At 36.5% G+C, this 22,828-nt stretch overlaps 1 protein-coding gene across 1 annotated transcript in view; it reads right to left on the bottom strand.

Annotated features, from left to right (window-relative positions):
* The window catches only part of LOC115224366 (formin-like protein 3), a 69,486-nt gene extending 48,855 nt beyond the window's left edge, over positions 1-20,631 (bottom strand). The window contains exon 1 of the mRNA XM_036505334.1: positions 20,056-20,631. Coding sequence (XP_036361227.1) covers positions 20,056-20,266 — 211 coding nt within the window. The 5' untranslated portion in view covers positions 20,267-20,631. The remainder of the gene's footprint in view (positions 1-20,055) is intronic.
* Positions 20,632-22,828: the final 2,197 nt, after the last annotated feature.

Below are 22,828 nucleotides of genomic sequence, written 5' to 3'. Positions count from 1 at the left end.
ATCCCAGTCTATACAACAATGGATGCAGTAATGCTCACCTCCACCACAACATGGAGGATGTGTAACACATAAAAGGATACTGACAGTGACACCCCATATAAGGCATCTACTTTTAGCTCAAGACTAAAGGGTAATCCCCATCAGACCTCTTGCCATCATCTTTGGACAACCCTACTAGCTTCAAAAATTGCACCTCCTCTTCTATTAGCTAGCCCCACACATTCCAAGCATGCATCCAAGATATCATTCCAATCTCCCATTAGCACTAAGGAGCGGGACATTTCAAGAAAACACTCTAGATACCTAAAGAAACCTTAATTCTAATTTTAAATCAGATCAATCATAGAGCATATCATCAGATGGATGTTGAAATTTCAACATATATACACATGTTGATATATATATATATATATATATATATATATATATATATATATATACACACACACATACATACATACATATATATACACATACATACATATATATACACACACACATACATACATATACACACACATATCTATATACATATATATGTATGTATATATGTATATGTATGTATGTACATATAATTATGTAATTATATTATTTATCTTTTACTTGTTTCTGCCATTAGACTGTGGCCATGTTGGGGAACCACCTTGAAGAATTTTTAGTTGAATGAATTGACCTCAGTGCTTTTTGTTTTGCTTTTCTTTTTATGCCTGGTACTTATTCTATTGGTCTCATCTGGACATGGAAGGCAGCATAAAATTAGTTTGATAAAGACAGCAGACAAAATTAAACTTAACCATTCAGCATTCAAATAACTCTGTCAAATGTAAAGCTTATTAAATTCACATGGTTTTGAATTAATCATGCATTATGTTATAGCTTCAAGATTTTGATGATGTAATTGTTATTTTTAGACTGAAATTGTAGGGTAGGTGTGAGAAGCCAGATCAGGTCTGTTTGAATATAAAACAGATTGAATATTTAGGTCAGATATGGCAAGTTTAAATGTTAATGAGTAAATGAAATAGTTATCTAGTGAGATTTCCTATTAACATTGTCAATATTTTAATAACAGTTTGCAGCTATACTATAAATGCTTGAATTTTTTAAAGTTCACTGTATGAAAAACATGTTAAATTTGGTTAATTAATGAGTCAAAACATCACTACAAATCAAGTTGAAAAACTTATCACACTCAATTAATTATTATTCCAGATGTTAAAAAAAACTAACTTCGTTTATAATCTATTACTATACAATAAGAATTTATTTTGTCATGCATTCTAAGGTTTTTTTTTTATCTTCAAATACTCTTCCCAATGCAATTTCTTAAACAGATACACATTTTAATTTATAATTAATATAATAACCTAGTCTTATGGAACTCTGATGTTCTCTTGGATGATCCAGTAAAAATTGTACAATTACAACTTTACAAAATATAATTTTTAAATACTAATTCTTTTGTTGGACTACTTTAACCCTCTAGTGTTTAAACCGGCCATATCTGGCCCAGATATTTCTTCTGTTTTATGTTCAAACTTAGCTGATCTAACCTTTCACACCTACCCTACAATGCCATTCTAAAAATAGACAATAACAGCATCAAAATCTTAAAGTTATGAGACAATACATCATTAATTCAAAACAATATGAATAAATAAGTTTTACATTTGAGAGAGTAATTTGAACACTAAAGGGTTAAGGAAAGTAATTCTCACATTCATTCTTGGCAACATCCAAACTCTTATTTAGTAATTTAAAAAATGTTTACTCCATTTTATCTGATGAGTGCAATACTTAGAATACAAATACAAAGAATTATTTTTAAGGTTTCTATCAACTAACCATTACCACTGAACATTTAAATACTTTGCTGCCACTTCAACATGGTTGTTCTGTACAAACAGACGTTACTGTGATTTTTAATCCCAAATGGACATTTCCTCTAGCTGGTTAACAATGCAACCTGCATCTGATATACTGCAAGTAGAGGAGCGAACCCCTACCACCTTCTAGTGACAGAACCAACATACCAGCCTGGTTTCAGACTATTTCTGCCCATCATCTGTGCAGGACACCTTGTCTACTAGAGAGGGCAGTTGTTCACTTCAGCTCACAATACATAGAAAATCAAGCGACATTCTGTTGCTGATCTTGCAGTAAGCAAAACAGCTAGTTATAAAATTTCAATAAGAGATGAAGCAGTAACTGTACTGGCAAGTAATGCTTGTCATCACTTCAATGTGGTTGTTTTGTATAAATGGACTTTACTGTGATTTTTTTAATCCCAAGAGGACATTTTGATTTTATTAAATAAAATGAATCATTTATTTATAATAAGATTACAAATATTTAATTGCTATCCCATGTGAACAAGTGTATTTTTCAAAAACGTATATGGTTACACAAGGTTACATGTTTAAAAGCAAGAGAAAATCTAGACTGACAGCCTTGTGGAAAATTTATTTACTTCATGTGAAAATATCAGAAGTGATAAAAACTTCAAAATTTTCGTTCAGGCATCTAATTAGATAATTTATACATCATTAGAAAGACAGCAGTCAAACTAGTAATTAACACAGAATTCATTTCATAAATCATTAATTTCTCATGCCACAGTTTATTTCCATAAAGATAAAAGATTACATGGGACAGCAGATCTTGATCATGAAATGTTACCCTAATTATTTCATGGCACGTGTAATGCTCTGAACATGTGATTTTCAGTTAGCATGTAATGAATAATAAATAAATAACATATACTGTCAATTTAGGTTAAGATTTTTGCTTTGTTTTTTAACTATTACTTCCTATTTTATTATACTATCAAGCATATATTTGACTGTTGAAGCCAACAGCTTCAATACAGATCTTGGTTTTATAGTACAGGTACAACATCAATTTTCATAAACCTTTGGATTTAAAACTTTTTGGGATTACAGATATTTCTGATCTTGGGGTGATTGCCTTGGCCATCACACTCTAAATCAAGCAAATATTAAATTTACTTCAATAATTAAATGAAGAGACCTTTGGCAATATGCTGTGCTTAAGAAAACCCATCAAGTCAAGTGAAATCATAGCCATGACCAATGCTGGTGACATGTAAAAAGCATCTTTTAAGCGTTGCATCTCATGGAGGCAATGACAAATGACCGAGACCTTTGACAATATGCAGTGCTTGAGTAGAAGACTCATCAACCAAGTGAAATCATAGTCATGGCAGACACTGGTGTCATACAACTGACATCCATGTTGGTGGCATGTAAAAGCACCCATTACACTCTTGGAGTGGTTGGCATTAGGAAAGGCATCCAGCTATAGAAACCATGCTGAATCAGACTGGAATCTGGTGCAGCCCATCAGCCTACCAGCCCTGATCAAACTGTCCACCCTATGTCAACATGGACAACAGATGTTAAATGATGAGGATGATGATGATGTACATTAGTGTAAATTAGTGTGGATTGTAAGAGGCTCCAGACCATCATTACCCAGAAAGACAATGTTGTAACTGTATTTTATTATTGACATGTTTTTATGCTAGAGTTTATCTTTATCATTCATTTCTTCATTCTCATTACATGTTACAATAGGATATTCAATTCTTTATAATGTTGTTTTTTGATCTAGCAATAGAAGTCACATCTCCTTCAAATCACACTCAACCAACTAGGAAAAAATAAAAGGATACACTGGATAATGGAATCCTAGATACATTTGACCTTAAAATAAGATGGGATAGTTGCAGCTGGAACACTTTTAATCAAAGGTTGACTTTCAACTTAAACAACAATATTATTTATATCAGCATTAAACTTTTAACATACAGATTATTCTGTCAAATGTAATGCTTATTTATTCAAACTGTTTTGAACTAGTCATGAACTATCTTATAATTTCCAAATTTCAATGATGTGATTGTATATTTTTCTGAATGACATTGTATGAGAGGTGTGAGAGGTCAAATCTGGCCAGTTTAGACATAAAACAGATAGAATCTTTGGGCTGGATATTGTGGTTTAAATGCTTAAGGATTAAACTTTTATTTTATTGATATTTCATCTGGAAGAGTTGCTTGAAATTAGGCTTAAAAATAAAAGAAAACTTAGAAAAAAAACTGTTCAAATTGTAAAATAGGGGAGGAGGAATAGAAATGAAAATATTATATTAGTTCTTGGAAATGTTTATACTTAATGAAATTAATGTAAATATTCTAGGAGCATTTTCAAACCAATAACTCATTTCTAATTTTCTAACTCTCTCTCTTTCTCCCCCCCTCTCTCTCTTCCCCCCTCTCTCTCTCTCCTCCCCTCTTTCTTTCATGCACTCATACATTTTATCTTAATCCTTGTAATTCTCTCTAGTAAAAAATGAATTACTCCAATTGGCAGATTTTAATCCTGAAAACATTAAAAAATATCTTTTTTATGTAAAAAAAAAAAATGGTAGAAAGATATTGCAAGAAAATTCATCAGAGGTTTTGCATTAAAACTTTTTGGGATTACAGATATTTCTGATCTTGGGGCGGTCACCTTGGCCATCACACTCTAAATCAAGCAAATATTAAATTTACTTCAATAATTAAATGAAGAGACCTTTGGCAATATGCTGTGCTTAAGAAAACCTGTCAAGTCAAGTGAAATCATAGTCATGACCAATGCTAGTGTCGCGTAACTGGCATCCACGTTGGTGGCATGTAAAAAGCATCTTTTAAGTGCTGGGCCTCATGGAGGCAATGACAGTTTACAGCAAGATTTTCTGGTAACGGAATGTTTCCATAATGCAGAGGGCGCCTGCATAAGATACATAAGGGAAACGATGGTGAATGACCTTTGCTATGCAGAATCACTGATTGGATATTTATCAGCTGACCTTACTCCTGAAATCTGAAATGTCCTGTATTTGAATTCTGTCACTAAAGGGTTATGCAATGTCCTCTACAGAGCATAGTAAAGTCTCTGTCCCATTGAACTGGGTCCATGAAAGTAGGTGAGCAACTCAAAAGCTTACTGAATAATTAAAATAAATAATAAAATGAAAAGGTTGTTTTCTAGTTGCCAACACGTAATTTAGGGTATTCACCTAAGAAGATGTTGTTAATCCACTAATGTACAGTCATAGTATCTAAAATTAATGCTGCATATAATATGACAGCTGATGAGTTGACAAAGATTATCGCAAGTGAGATTGTGTGTGTGTGTGTGTGTGTGCACATGCGCGTGCATGCATGTGTAAAACTATTGGAGCTGTGGATTAAATTGAAGGTTGAAGCCTGAACAATGAAAGAGTAATAGAGATTGTTGACAGGAGTTGGTAGGGAAGCTGACAAACAAAATGGTGTTCGTAATGACATTACTCAACAATAAGTGAAAATAAAGAGACAGAAGACTACGGAACTCATTAATCTAGAACAAATGATAGACACAAAGGAGAATAAAAGAGAGAGGAAAAGGTGAGGGACTAAGGGCCAAAGAAGGAGGCAAATTAGTCATGAAAAAGATTACTATAATTGCTGCAAGGAAAGTGTGTAGATTAAATTTTCTATTCATCTTCAAGGTGAACAAATCTTTAAATAAAGGTTTGTTTTCAATGAAATTGTACAGTAAATGACAGACAGATTAACCCAAGTGTAGCTTGCATGGTTTCAGTTTCAATTAATGACAGAAAAGAGGGAAACAATTTTGTATACCAGCCTCACATAGCAGCCCCAGCCCATCCAAAGCACCTTGGATCGTAGAGTGACCTGCTGTGCTTGAGGAGACCTATTGAGTCAAGTATATCAACATCAAAATAGAAATCAAATGGAAATTGTAGTTGTGATACCTGTACTGGTAGCACATAAAAAGCACCATCCGAATGTGGCCGATGCCAGCACCGCCTTGACTGGCTTCCATGCCAGTGGCACGTAAAAAGCACCAACCGATCATGGCCATTGCCAGCCTCGCCTAGCACCCATGCCAGTGGCACATAAAGCGCACCCACTACACTTATGGAGTGGTTGGTGTTAGGAAGGGCATCCAGCTGTAGAAACACTGCCAGATCAGACTGGAGCTTGGTGCAGCCTCCTGGATTCCCAGACCCTGGTCAAACTGTCCAACCCGTATTATTGGTGACGCAAAGAGGAAAAGTAGAGCTCAAAATACGAGTATATGTACATTCTTTTCTTAATATTTAGAAAAAGTAACAAAGTGGCTCAAGGACCAAGGATCATATAAAACTTCTTTGATAAGTGTTAAAGCATGAAACCCTTGGCCCTTGAGTCACTCTGTTGCTTCTGCTAAATATTAACTAAATGTTTGTGTGTGTGTGTGACAAAATTTATATTCTATTATCTATTTCCAGCGCCTTAATAATCAAATGCATCTAGGTGTACAGTTTAATGAAGGTGCCTGCTCAAATGAACTGACTGCCCTAGCATCTGGGGTGGGGGGTGAAGAAATTAAGTAAAAATAAATAGTGTCTCAAATTTAGATGCTAACTATGATGATGATAATTGCGTTATTTGAACCTGAATGTTTACTTCTGGTAATTGCTAACACAACTGTAAATAAAGCAAAGTAGGAAGGTATTCCAAACTTTTGTAAACATTATAACACATGCTCCCTTGCAGCAGGAGAGGAGAGTCTTAAGTGTATGTGTGTGTTACTAAGAGAGTGAAGTGAGAAAGAGAGAGAGAGAGAGAGAGAGAGAGAGAGAGATAGTGATGGAGGTAATTTGTCTATGTGGATATAAGCAGGAGAAACAAAGACAAATTATAGAGTGAGAAAGAAAAACAAAAGACATTGCATCACATTTTACATGTTCATGTATTGCTCTCTGGCAAACAAATGCATACACATGTTGATAATTACACATAAATATACACATATAGGTGCAGGCATGGCTGTGTGGTAAGAAGTTTGCTTCTCAACTACATGCTTCTGAGTTCAATCCCACTCTGTGGAACCTTGGGCAAGTGTCTTCTACTATAGTCCTGGGCCTATCAAAGCCTTGTGAATGGATTTGGTAGACAGAAATTGAAAGAAGCTGATCAAATGTATATATTTATATCTATGTGTATGTGTTTGTGTTTGCATCTGTCTTTGTGTTTGTGAAGATGCATGGCCTACTGGTCAGGGCATTTGGCTCACAATTGTAAGGCCAATTTCTGGTGGTACATTGCATCCTTGAGTAGACACTTTATTTCTTGCTGTTCCACTTCACTCAGCTGGAAAAAATAAATAGTACAGTATTTCAAAGGGTCAGCCATATCACATTTTGTGTCACACTGAATCTCGCTGAGAACACGTTAAGGGTATGCATGTCTGTGGAGTGCTCAGCCACTTGCATGTTAATTTCATGAGTAGGCTGTTCCATTGATTAGATCCACTAAAACACTCAGTCATAACCAACAGAGATCCAGGTTTGTTACCCCACTTCCAGCTGACAGCCAGTGTTAGGCTTATTTATATTCCTGTAACTTAGCAGCTCAGCAAGAGAGACAAATAGAATAAGTACCAAGCTTAAAAAAAATGTACTGTAGTTGATTTGTTCCACTAAACACTTTAAGGCAGTGCCTCAGCATGGTCACAGTTCAATGACAGGAACAATTAAAAGCTAAGAATATATCTGGAAAAAAAAAATACATATCTTCGTGTCTGTGATTGTACCATCACCGCTTCTTAACTGGTGTTTCTCTGTTACTTGGCAGTTCGGTAAAAGAGACCGAATCAATAAGTACCCATACTTTAAAAAATAAATACTGGGGCCAATTCATTTGACTAAAATTCTTCAAGGCAGTGCTCTAGCATGGCCAGTCTAATGAAAAGGGAAGACTTGCTGCATGAGTAGCTGCTGATCTCCTACACTAATCCTGCCCAGGACTATACCCTGAAGGAATAGCAGCACTGCCTCACAGTGATGGTACAATGCAAAAAGCAGCAGTTTACTGTTCCTAAGTGTGTATTCAACTTGAAGTAGAGCCAGATGACAAAGACAACTTTCAATGGAAGAAGAGGCCATTGTGTCTCACTGGACAACTGCATCCCTCTTCAAAATAAGCAAACTCAGGCTAATTAGCAAACCCTGGCCAATTAGATACTGTCGCATCACAGCCCAACTGTCTCATTGACTGCATGGGACTTAGGTATACATGTAACCTGAACCACACCAGGCATAATAAGAAGGTAAATAAAAAGGCCAACACACAGATTAGGATGCTGAAATGTGCAGACCATAATCACTGACAATTAAATACTTCCTGAAGAGCAGTGACATATCAAAGAGTGCAGAGATGAGTAACAAACTGCTAAACTTTCAAAAGGACAATGCAACACAAGAGACACATGTAGCAGAATCAGGAACACTATGCAAGAGAGATTACACTTTTTTTCTGGCAGGAAAATAGTTTAGAAAAGACTGAAGAGTACAAGCTTGTCTTTGCAGTGAGAAATTCACTGTTAAACAATAAAGGGTTATTTTCACATTCCATACATTGATGAGCCTATCAAGCTTGTCAGTGTCCATGCCTGACCCTCTACACAAGATACAAAGGATGAATTCTATGATCAACTTTCAAGGCCAATTCAGAAAACTTCAATCCAGAAGCAGCTGCAACTGTTTGATGACTTTAACGCTAGAATGGGTGCTGACCATGACTCCTGACCAAGCTGCCCAAGACAGCATGGGACTGACAGCATGAATAACAACAGATAATGATTGCTTTAGTTATGCATACTCCAAGAACTGTATGTCACCAACAAACACTTCTAAAATAAAAGCCAGCACAAAGTGTCTTGGAGACATCCTTGCTCCATACATTAGCATCAGCTACACCTGATACTTATAAGACACTGCCATTGGAGGAATGTGCTGATGACACAACCCTTCTAGAGTGCAGACTATGACTTGGATCACTCTTTGGTTTGCTCCAAGATTAAATTGCAGCCAAAGGAGATCCTTTATATGAAACAACTCAGTAAACAGCATATTGTCATCACTATAACATAACATCCAGTTAAAACAGAACTGACCTGGAGGATGCTTTCTCTACAGATCCCCTAGGTAGAGAGGTATAGATGACAGTAGATTCTCTTAGGACCACTATCTGCAGTACTACACTGAAGGCCTTTGGCTAGAAACAGAGTAAGACACAGGATTAGTTTGAAGTTCTAGCAAACACACTGCTTTTATCAAGGCAAAGCATGCTGCACTACTTGAACCTAAATGCTACCCCACCTCAGCAACTTACTGTTATTTATGACATCGTTCATGCGTTTGTACTGGTTTTAAGGCTTTAGGGCTGGGGTTAAGGTTTTAGGGTTAGAGTTGTCACAAATAACAGTGACAAACGAAAAATACACCGCCGGAAGTTCTTGTTGACAAACAACAGCAGTAATTTTATTCAGCTGAATACACGTCATTGATTGGTTGAAATTACCGAAATACGATAACTTTAACGTGAAATAGCTTCGTAAATATAAGTTTTTCTCAAAAATGCTAAGAGTAAAACATGTTTTATATAACACATTCTACCAGTGTCCGAAGTTTGAAAGTGTTTAGTTACAAAAAGTAATTTTTTAAATCTGTAGGTCAAAAAGTAAAGATCCCACGTTTTTACAAATAATGTCGAAGGATTCCGCGACGAAAAAAATGTTTGGGAACCACTGATCTAACGATTAACTAAATGTTTTTAGGCTTTCCAAAGTCCTGCCTCTGTAAGAATTCATACAGTAGTGTTTGCTGTTGTTCGCCGATAGTGCTGTCTGTGAAACACGTTTTTCACCGTGTAAATGAATGAGCGTATGACGCATGTGTTTATTGTATTTGCAAATGAGGAAAATATAAAGGTCGCATGGGAACATTTGCCAATGTTCGTCAATAGTGCAGTCTGTGAAACACGTTTCTCACCATGTAAACAATGAGTGTATGACGCATTTGTTTACTGTGCTTGAAGATGTATGCAGGTTTGTATCATATCTTGTTCATACATTTTAATAATGGTGAATGCTCGCTATTTAATGGTGTTTTACTGTAAGCAACGTGCATTCCATTATAAGCAGTAAGTATTCCACCTATAAAGCAGGCTACAGTAAGATAGCTACAAAATTTTGTAACCGCGTTATTTCTACGTACAGGAGAATGCGGTACCTTGACCCACAAATGTTGTCCTGTCGTTCGAGGAATACTAGGGTCGACTTTTATACAGGGTCTATGAAAAATACCCAATTTTTGGGCTAAAACTAGGGGGTCGACTATTACTCGAGTATATGCGGTATATATATATATATATATATAGCCGATTACCGGCAGGAACTTCTGTAAAGTTCAGTATATATATTGTATATAAGAAAAAGGGACAGGCAAACAGGTTGCTTGACCGCATACCGAAAAAATAGAAACAGGGTGCGATGAATAAATTATCGTCTAAATTATACAAAAATGAAAATAACTGACATCTCATTTTAACAGATATTTACCAAAATTGCATAAATATATCCTGAAATACTAAAGAGTTAATTTATTCAATAAAATCGCCATTGGCTTCAAACACAGCCTCCAAACGACCTCGGAATCTCCTGCACACTCTTCTGGGTGGTCACCTTGTTTAAGTTGGTGAACGCTGCCATAATCCTTGCCTTCAGTTCATCTTTGGTGTTACAAGGAGTTTTGTTGGTCTGTCGCTCAACTGCATCCCATATATAATATTCAAGGTGATTGCAGTCTGGGGTATTAGGTAGCCAGATGTTAGGGGTGATGTGATTGGAGAAATTGTCTGACTGCCAAGACCGGATTCTCCTGCTTGTGTGGCATGTTGCAGAGTCCTGTTGCCAGACACAGAGTCTTCCAGTAGCCACCTTCTTGACCCAGGGCAGCACTACCTACTCCAGGCACTTGATGTAGACCACTGTGTTGAGTCAGAGGCCGTGTGGGAAGATGAATGGAGGTATAACGTTGACATCACTAGTGATCACTCCAAACACCATGATGTTGACTGGATGTTTGATTTTTATCACTCTCGGTACGTGTTTTGGAGACACAGCAATCCAACGGTTGTTTTGTGTTCACCATATGATCCTAGCAGAATTTTTTCTCGTCTGAGAAAAACCAAAGCATGTTCAGTTGGAGGGGATGCTTGAGTTTGTTCAAAAGCTTCGTAGCGCGGTCTTTCCTCTTGCACTTGATGGCTTGGGATAAAAATTGGCCCTTTCTCATCTTGTATGAGAAATACCGAATGTCTTCATGCACTACTTGCCTGATAAGAAACTCAGACACACTTATGTCCCTGACAATGAACCTGAGTGACATGGAGGGAACGTTGTCAATCATGACCTCAGAAAAGAACTCCATTGACCTAGATCTCACCAAAAATTCTGGAGTTTTTTTCTGATCCGAACGATCAAAGTGAGTTTTCCGAGCTACTGTACCTTCGTAATCACCATGAGACTTATCCAACTCTTTCCGAATCCTCTGCACTGTCCTCAGATTGACACCAAAAACACTCTGAAATGTTCGCAGCCAAACAGTACAGCATGTCATTTCCAAATTTCTGGCAGAGTGAATTGCGTCACGGTACTAGTTTTCTCACAGACGGTGCCCAACTGACACTACAATACTGTGTAGTCAACAAAATTAAAAACAATATGCATGCGCAAAATAAAAAATATGAAATGGCGACAATTTACCCATCGCACCCTGTGTGTGTGTGTGTGTGTGTGTGTATGCATACACAGATACACACATACATACATACATACATACATACACACACACACACACACATACACACGATGTTTTCCGTGATTTGATATTTTCTTTTTACTAGTGATGGGTTCCCTAGTAAATACCATGGCTGGCACCTAACCAGTGCTGACATGTAATTGTATATAAAATATACCAAACAAGTAACAATAACAATTATGATCCAACACAGTAGATCCATCAGTTTCTTTCTGAGATTTTGATGTAAGATTTCTTGTTTGCGTTGCCTACAGTCACTACTAACATACTGAATCACATAATACTATCATAGTTAAATATTATATTTCAACTATTGCATGTTTTATAGTTCAAAGATGTTCAGGCGTTGAGGTGGCAGAGGGATCGATGTAATTGACGAGCCTTCTCCCCGCAAATTTCAGGCCTTGCACCAATAGTAAAAAGGATAATTCAAAGACGTTATTAAATATACGTATTTGAAGATTTTCGTTTGCATCTTCGGAAAATGTGATATCGCTCGTGTTAGTATTGTATTGTTATTCTGGTTTTAGTTAAAGACTATGGTCATCATGACATTAACTCAAACTTAAAGCTCTTTTATTTATTTATTTAAGTTAAACTAGAATAACAAAGGCGACGAGCAGAGTCGTTAGCACGCCAGGCAAAATGCTTAGCAGCTCACGTTCTGAGTTCAAATTCTGCTGAGGTCGACTTTGTCTTTCATCCTTTCGGGGTCGATAAATTAAGCACCATTGAAATTCTGGGATCGTTGTAATCGACTAGTCAGTCCCCTCCCTAAAAAAACTTCAAGGATCTATCAGTTGAGCACTGGGGTCGATGTGATCGACTCGGCCCTTCCCCCGAAATTGTAGGCTTTGTACCAAAATTTGAAATCAATATTAAACTAGAATAAGGCGGTGAGATGGCAGAATCGTTAGCACGCCAGACAACAACATGCTTAGTGAAATTTCGTCGGTCTTTACGTTCTGAGTTCAAATGCTGCCGAGGTTGACATTGCCTTTCATTCATTTTGGCATTAATAAAGTAAAGTACTGGAGTCGATATAATTGACTATCCCACCACCTCTAATATTGTGCCATAATTTGAAACCAATATTCTTTTCTACTTTAGACGCAAGGCCTGAAAATTTTTTTGGTGGGGGTGCCAGTCGATTAGATCGACCCAATACGCAACCGGTTCTTAATTTATCGACCCCGACGGAATTTGAACTCAGAACGTAAAGACAGAAGAAATACCTATTTCTTAACTACCTACAAGGGGCTAAACACAGAGAGGACAAACAAGGACTGACAAACGGATTAAGTCGATTATATCGACTCCAGTGCGTAACTGGTACTTAATTTATCGACCCCGAAAGGATGAAAGGCAAAGTCGACCTCGGCGGAATTTGAACTCAGAACGTAACGGCAGACGAAATACGGCTACGCATTTCGCCCGGCGTGCTAACGTTTCTGTCCGCCTTAAATTGGAAAGCAATATTAAACAAGAAATTGGTATTGCTTGTTGAGCTAGATATCTAGGTTTCCACTGACTTAGTATGAAGTATAGCTTCAAATACTGCCTCAGAATATATGTTATTTTACCAAGGAAGTTCTACATGTAAGAGAGTATGAAATTTAGAATATTCCATATTTTATGGTCTGAAATATAAATTTTTCATCATAAAAATTAAACAGTCAGATTCATTTTGGTTCCTCGCATGCTCTAAACAAGTAAATCATGTGCATATACAATGGAATTTCGACACAACTACAGTTTTCCAACCGTAACCACCCCGTCCTTTAAATTCTATACTCAACCATAAGCTCTAAACCAGACATGAACAATCATTCTCGGGAATCGGGTGGCATGAGAAATGGTTCATTCAATAGATGGGCCACACTATTATAAAAATTCAAGGAAAGTTTTCGTTAGGCGTGCCAGTCAAAAAGTCCCGTGGGCTGCAGTTTGCCTGTGACAGCTCTAAACTAGTCATGGGCAACCTAAGGCCCACGGGATTTTCTGAATGGCACACCTAATGAAATATATTTATTTATTTATTTATTTTAGTAGTGCAGTCTGCTTGATCGTGAGCCATGTCTCATGCGGCCTGCATTTCGAAAAAGATTGTCCAGTGTGAACTATACCAAAACCCACAGGTTAGAGACCTTGTGTCCAATTAAGAAAGCATTAACTGTTTCTGACAAAATAAAAACTCATTCGAGTATAACCTAATGACATAATTCTATCTTACAATTAACTTATTGCTAAATCTTTCAAAGGGCGATGAAAATATGTGGAACCTTTGAATATTTCATTTTAAGTGGCCGGACATAAATTCTTTCTGACCTTGTCCCCACCACACACCTGAATATGTATGTATGATGTGTGTATGAATATAAGTTGGTATGCACTTATGTATATACGTGTTTTGTATGTAGATGCATGTGAGCGTGTGTATGTGCATATATCTATGCATGTACGTACGTGTATGTATGTGCGTATGTAAAGTACTTATCAATTTTATTTGCCCTATGAAATACCTCATAGCAAAACAAAAATTACGGGAGGAAGGCTTTCCATTACGACTCACATTTCATGGAATATTCTATTAAAAAGAGCGGTTTTAGAACTGAAAATATAGCTAGAATATAAGAAAAAATTATTGCTTACCTTGCTTTTTAATCATACTTGCATATAACAAAATCATGAACACACTTTATAAAATGCTAAAGCATTAGTATGAGTTTTCTAAAGAAGCAAAAAAAATTCTTAAAATCTGCGACACACCTACATATATATCCTTTGTGGTGCAGCAATAATACCATATAATGTAGCAATGCACCACGGCAGATCAATTAAGGACCCCTGTTATATACGAATAATTGTTTTTGTGTTTCATATGTGACGCTTATTATCATAAATACACCCATGAACGTCGTATTGAACCATATAAGAGGACATATTCAAAATGCAAAATAAGAAAACTTGATGTAAAAAAAAAAAAAAAAAGACTGTGTTGAATATAAATTAATCTTCTTTCATTAGTGCCTGTAGCTATTCATTGTAACTACCTACAAAGTTGGAAAGGGGCTAGCAACATTACATTCAAAAAGGAAAAAAAAACTTATATTCATAATACTAAACAATTTAGATTGAACAAATCACGGTTAATTACTACTTTAACACCCGGCTAGCAAAAAAAAAAAAAAAAAAGGTGTAATAGGTATAAAAAATTTGCGCCACCGAACCGGGGTGGGTAGAAAGAGGACTTTCGGAAAGTTCACACGATCCAATTTTTTCCCTTATAACATTTAGGAAAATGGATATCTTTTAATGAAATTATACATAAATACTTTTCAAACGGCATAGATTACGATTATAAAGAAATTTGCGGGGAAATTTTTTCGAGAGGGTGTGGGGAGAGGACTTTCGAAGATAAAGAAATTCATAAATTATTTAGTTGCTTGAGTGTAATGGGAAAAAGTTTGAAAAAAAATTTTTTGATTCATTTGTTTTTCGTTTGAGTAATAGAAAAAGGTTTTTAAAAAGATCTCATGTACCATGGTGAGAGAAACAAATTTATAAGTACAGTGTTGAATATGGTTTCACTGCGGGAAAAAATGTTAAGGGCTATTTAGCTGTTGTTTTTAGCACAGCTCACGACCATCTGATACCTTCCTTGTTTGCTTAATATTTTCTCCCCGTAAACACATTTGAGTAATGAAAAAATATTATGCTACATGGGATCTTTTTTAAAACCCTTTTTCTATTACTCAAACGAAAAATAAATGAATCTAAAATAATTTTTTCGAACTTTTTTTCCATTACACTCAAGCCAAAAAATAATTTATGAATTTCTCTTCGAAAGTCCTCTCCTCACGTCCTCGGGAAAAAATTTCCCCACAAATTTCTTTACAATTATAATCTATGCTGTTTGAAAGGTATTTCTATAAAATTTCATCAAAAGATATCCATTTTCCTAAAAGTTATGAGGGGAAAAATCGGATCTTCCGAATTTTCCGAAAGTCCTCTCTCCACCCACCGCACCCGATTTGTCGGCGCAACTTTTTTTTACATATTCGTTTAATACACATTTTTTTTACACCTAATACACTTGTTTTTTGTTTGTTTGTTTGTTTGTTTTGGTAGTAGTACTTAACCAAAATCATTTTTGTTTTTACATTTGAAGTTGCTTGCATTTATAATTTTTTTCCAGTAATTAACTATAAATCTGCTAAAAAAAAAACATAATTTACACGAATTAAGTTTACAGCAGTAAAAAGTGTGTCTAGAAACGAAAGAATGTAGGTAAATAAAATAAAATAATAAGCTTACACACTCCTTCGATTACACACCACATCAGGGGATACAAGTGTTCCACGACGAAGAAATTTTTAAGGCAACCCCTCAGACACACACAGCAATCCTGCAGGTGATTGCGAGGCTGATGCGATGAAATAGTCAAGCACCTTCCCTGTCCCCATAAAATACCAACGACAACAAAAACTTTATCAGTGGTTCAGCTCCTATTAAACGTACCTCTGCTGTTATTCATGAGTTGAAATTTACGATTATTATTATTATTATTATTATTATTATTATTAATAATAATAATAATAATAATAATAATAATAATAATAATAATAATAATAATTGTGTACAGTGCTCAGGTGCACTACAACTCATCTAAAGTGTATATATAATCAGGTGTAGTTTCGGCGGATTTCGGAAAGCACGTCGATAAAAATGAATTACATCTTAAATATCCCCTTATAATTCTTCACAGACTCATTAAATTTTCGAAAGTTGTTTAATGTTTTCTTAACTACAAAAACTAAGAAATTGGTATTAAATGCAAACTGATCGTTTTAAATACCGTTAATTGTTACGATTTAGACCTCGCAGCTGTAGGGGCCGATGGTAACATGCTTCCCGTATAAATCTTTGTCTAACCCATTAACACATACAATTGTTTTAACGAGCCTTTATGTGGTCGCACGACCTATTAGAAATAACAGTCAGATCTCCCTCAAATTATTCTTTCTGATCTAAAAAAAATATGAAATGACAGATAATGAAGCCCTACATGCCTCTAAAAACAGAATTGTCGGTTGGAGCGTCTTTGGTTAAATGTCTTATATATTTTTTATATTACAACTCCCATCCAATATATAGGATGATATATTAGAATATTAGGGAAAGTCTTCCGCCCGTCCCCACCCATTTTCTCCCAAATTTGTTTATTTTTGTAATTTTTTAATTATTAAAAAAAAAATTTACAAAGATTTTGGGAATTTTTTTCAGAATCATAATCTCCGTATTTTTCTGCATATTTTGGAAAAAAAAGATTGTGAAAAAAGTTTAAAATGAAGGAAATGGAGGTGGGCGTGGTAATTTAGAAATGTCGATTTTTGCCAATTTATTTGCAGATTCGTATTCCCTGTAGCCGAAAGGAAGAGGGTCAAAAAAATTTTAAGGGTGGCTGGGGTGGGGTCTTGCCCACCACTTTGAGTAGCACTGCTATAGACAACGTTCCCACACTTTTTATTTAAGATTAATCGACTCATGACCATCAAATCTAATTTTTAGACAGAATACCTTGGGCTATTTTATCCAATATATCCTGCTTTGTTTAAAAACGGTAGGGTTTTATTAAATCTGGCAGGCTGAACGACTACCTAGAGGTCTCATACTTCTGTTCGTTGTTTTTGTTGTTTATCCCCCGGGTCAGTAAATTTGGGAGAAAATGGGGGGTGAGTGGAAGTCTTTCCAACTGGTGGTCCGTGAATCGGTGCCGGTCGGCGAGCCATCAGCTGCAAGTACGCGGCGAGTTTCCAGAAAAGAAACATTATAAAATGCTTATGTCATATGGTATTATTTGTTTACAAAATAGACATACGATAAAAAAGTCAACTTTTATTAAATTAATTATATATATTGTTTCCGGTATAAATTAATATTATTAAAAACTATAATGGGTCCCTGACACATTGGAAAAATAAACTACCGGTACACCACATCAAATAGTTTGAGAAGCACTGGTATATAGCATTCAAGCATTAGGGAAACAGTTGAAGAAAAATTAGTTATGTTTTGTCTAAATGAATCCACGGTTTAGGAGGGCAGTACTTGCTCAACCCCGAGTGTTGGCAACCTACGCTACGTTACTGCATCTCTGTCTTAAAATGCAATGAGTGTGCTCATTCTTACTTTGAAACAATATTAATAGTTGTTTATGTGGTTATGTTGTAACAAATTTGCTTCCAAATGACATGGTTCCAGGTTCAGTCCTACAGTATGGTACTTTCGACAGGTGTCTTCTTCTATAGCCTCGAGCCGACAAAAGCATCTTGAGTGGATTTGTTAAACGGAAACTGAAAGAAGTCCGTCTTGGCGGGGGGGGCATAAAAGTAAGGGTAAAGACTCCCTTCGGTCATAAATGACCATGGGATTGGCGGCGAGCTAGCAGAAACGTTAGCACACCGGGCGAAATGCTTTGTGGTATTTCGTCTGCCGCTACGTTCTGAGTTCAAATTCCGCCGATGTCAACTTTGCCTTTTATCCTTTCGGGGTCGATTAAATAAGTACCAGTTACGCACTGGGATCGATATAATCGACTTAATCCGTTTGTCAGTCCTTGTATGTCCTCTCTGTGTTTAGCCCCTTGTGGGTAGTAAAGAAATAGGCATTTCGTCTATCATTATGTTCTGAGTTCAAATTCTACCGAGGTCAACTTTGCCTTTCATCCTTTCGGGGTCGATAAATTATATATATATATATATATATATATATTAAGGTATGTAGAAAAATACAACATGGACAAGAACGTATAACTCTTAGAAGACGGTACAATAAACATGGACAAGACATTCGAAACCCTCAGTCTTCAGTCAAGAACCGGATCATCGTAGTAATTTCGGCTGATTAATCTTGAGATTACTAGATCACGGCCAGCCCTCCAAGAAAAACTAAGCAACGAGCATTAGAAAAACTAAGCTGGAAGCGTAGATTTCCTGGAAGAAGGATCGAATGCATACGAACACCAGGACAGCAAAAGGACAGATATAAAAAAAACAAAAAACAATAATGGAATACAGAAACATATATATATATATATATATATATAATATATATATATATATATATATATATATATATATATATATATATATATAGAGAGAGAGAGAGAGAGAGAGAGAGAGGAGAGAGAGAGAGAGAGAGAGAGAGAGATAGCTTCTTTCAGTCTCCGCCGTCAACCAAATCCACTCACAAGGTTTTGGTCGACCTGAGGCTATAGTAGAAGACATTTGCCCAAGATGCCACAGAGTGGAACTGAACCCGGAACCATGTGGTTGGGAAGTAAGCTTCTTACCACACAGCCAGGCCTATATATATTACAAGAAACAGTGACTCAAGAGCCGAGAGTTTCGTGCGTTAGCACTTATCAAATGTATGTATGTATGTATGTATGTATGTATGTATGTATGTATGTATGTATGTATGTATGTATGTGTTTGTGTCTTTCTGTCGGCGTTTGTCTCCCACCACCGCTTGACAACCGGTATTGGTGTGTTTATGTCCACCTAACTTAGCGGTTTGACAAAAAAGAGTGATGGAAAAAGTACCAATCTTCAAAAATATTCAATTGAAATTCTTAAAGGCTGCCACTGCGTGGCCGCAGTCTAATGACTGAAACAAATAGAATACATGCATACATACATATTATTTTTAAGAAACTAATTTTGTCCGTAGCACATTTAGCGCATTCTTCAATGTACAGTAAGTAGGTTGTTGCCTGAAAACATTAACGTTCAAACTTTTACTCACTACAAACGATGTCGTCTTCAAAATACTCGGGTAACATCAATAACAACATTGTCTCCACTGAACATGAAAATTTAAACTCTAAGTTCTGGTCACAAAAAGTCTGAACAGTCATGAAGTTAAATACGTCGAGTTCTGTAGGATGTTTTATTGACATCTCAATCCAGCATACCAATCAAAGAAAACATTGAGTTTAAAATCATTGCCAAACTCTACTGATTGCCTTCGCGGGATATTAAGGCAAAATGTGGACCATTCCACATGCAAACAAATGGGAAGGAGCCTACGAGGGAGCCTCAGTGCAATCGCTGGACCTGGTAGAAATAGCAGTCAAATCTTTATTAAATAACCTATTGGTCTGTGAAAAGTACACATTAGATAATGCGTTCCTGGATTCCCCGTTTTTGCGTGGTGTTCACGGCAAGAATGTTTTTGACCAAAGGCCCGCTCAGTCGGGGTTGATCTGAGGTTAAATAACAACAACAATAAATGGAAATAATGAAAATTTTTTGTAAAACATACACATACCAGACTTGAATCCATCAAGAGTTAAAATAGTGTCATCGCGGTTTCGGCCAAAAGCGTCATATGCGGTGGATCCTCCAGTCCAAACAGATGCTGACATCGCGACAAGAGCTGACTGCGTGCTGTGTCGGGTTTTTCTTTGACTGCCATTCGTCACGAAACCTCTTTCAAATTTCTTATCGCCCAATGGCACTTCTGACTGATTCCGTACCATTCTAGATATCTCTTTCACTCACCAAGATAAATTCGAATTAAAGTTGTTTAGTTTACAAAGAGCAATGATCTAATCTTTGTTGTTGTTGTTTTTTCTTATCGATCAGAATTTGGATATTGTTGAATTTCAAAAGAAAATATTACAACAATATAAAAGATACGTATAAGAACAACTAGAATATGGTTGAATTATGGTGTTAGATAATATCATTTACTTGCGTAAATAACTTATATATATGACAAATATATGACTGACTATCATTAGTATATCATAAATAATTGGCATAAATTGAGTGAGAGAGAGAGAGAAACTGGCATAGATATAGAAGGGAATCGTAGAATGTGTTGATCCAGCGCTTGGTTGTCAGCCAAGTGAAAGAAGTGTGGTCGTCCCCCTGTAGGTATAAGTAAGCCCACGCTAAACAGGTTTTCAGTTGAAAGAGTTTATTAGAGAAAATTAGTGGACAAAATAGATAAATAAACTTAATGAGCGTGTGAACTTGAAAGCTTATAAATTACAATCACACGTACTCATACAGGATGCACATAATAATATTCCGCTTATCTATATATAAAAGTGAAGTTGTGTGAGTGTCTGTCTCCTACGATTTAGATTCCTAACTACTCCCATATTTTAAGGTGCAGTTTAACCAAATTCGGGTATCTTATAGTCGTGATTCATATCGAGCCCGTCTGGGTATTAGCGCGCGTCTACGATGAGTCTACGATTTAAAAAATAATTTACCATAATTTTTTTCCATTTTAACGCATATTTTTTAAAGGCTGTGGGGAAGGGAGTGTAAGGAAATCAACGTCGTAAAGCGTTGTCAAGAAGACCAGCGTTCTTTTAGAACAACGACTTCATGGCTTGAAGACACCAAAACAGAAACGTCTAAGAAAGCCCGAAAGCAAATTCTACAAAATCGGGGAACACGCCACACAGGGAAGGTTTCCCGTGCAAATAATTTGCACAACCGAATGTTATCGTTGTTGCACAACTTTTACTTAAAAAAATATTATCCAAACACAAACTTTTGAAGGCAATATTGTATGGCGATGGTACTTGTGAAATATGGTAATGGATTTAGTAGCCAAAAGGAGAGAGCAGAGGCATAGTATGGTGGTGGTGGAGGCGGTGGTAGTGGCAGCGGTGGTGGCGGTGGTGCTGGTAGTGGTGATGGTGGTCATGGTGGTCGTCGTGGTCGTCGTGTTTGTGGTGGTGGTGTTGTTGTGTTGTTGGTGGTGGTGGAGGTGGTGATGATGGTGGTGGTGGTCGTGGGGATGATGGTGGTGGTCGTGGTGGTCTTCATGATGGTGGTGGTCTGGGATCTTCCAATTTTTTCGTGTGTCGGTGGCGGCGTTGGCGTTCATGCTCGCACCTGCACCTGTGTAGCTCCTTCCCTTCTTCCCTCCCTCGTGAAGCTGTGGGGAAGGCAGGGTAGGGAAATCAACATCGTAAAGCGTTGTCAAGGAGACCAGCGTTCTTTTAGAACAACGACTTCATGGCTTGAAGTCGCCAAAACAGAAATCGCTAAAAAAAGCTGAAACAGATCCACAAAAACGGCAAAAACCGCCACACAGGGCAGGTTTCCTGTGCAAACAATTTGCACAACCGAATGTTTTAGTTGTTGCAAAAAATCTTTATATATAAAAGTGAAGTTGTGTGAGTGTCTGTCTCCTACGATTTAGATTCCTAACTACTCCCACATTTTGCGGTGCAGTTTAACCAAAACCGGGTATCTTATAGTCGTGATTCATATCGAGCCCTTCTGGGTATTAGCGCGCGTCTACGATGAGTCTACAATTTAAAAAAAAATTTACCATCATTTTTTCCATTTTAATACATTTTTTCGCTATTATATAAGGGAAATAACTCTCTAAAAATGTCTACGATGAGTCAACGATTAAAAAAAAAATTACCATAATTTTTTATTCCATTTTTAATGCATTTTTTACTATTTTTTTGCTATAACTCTCTAAAAATGCTTATATATGTTTTCCCTTACAAACCCGAGCAACGCCGGGCGATACTACTAGTAATTTATACGCTGTCCTGTGAAAAACATAATTCGGAAATCTTTAATCTTTCTATGCATTCTTACTTTCACAATCTACTTTTGTGGGGAGGGGCGCACGCGCAATACAAGCATGCACGTATGAATGCATGTGTATGTTTGAGAGTATCTATGGTGCATTCAATGTAAGCGTACGCAAGTGTGTGTATACATATATAATATACAAATATATATATACACATATGTGTGCGTGTTTGTATGTGCTCGCACGTGTGTATGTATTTAGAAACCCCAGAGTAAGCACGTAAATGTGTAACAAGGTGGAAAAAAATAGTACTCGAATAGCAGAGGTAGAGTATTATGCTTTATTAATAAAGCTGCAAAATCATCACAAAAACTGTTACTCAGAGTTACACGTCCATCGAAGGGGGACATGAAACTCTGAGTAACAATTTTTGTGATGTTTTGGGGATCTTTTCCTGTTTTTGCAGCTTTATTAATAAAATACATAGTTAGATAGATAGATAGATAGATAGATAGATATTGGT

Source organism: Octopus sinensis, linkage group LG1, assembly GCF_006345805.1.
Source record: "Octopus sinensis linkage group LG1, ASM634580v1, whole genome shotgun sequence".
NCBI lineage: Eukaryota > Metazoa > Mollusca > Cephalopoda > Octopoda > Octopodidae > Octopus > Octopus sinensis.
This window is presented reverse-complemented; position numbering and strand designations above follow the sequence as displayed.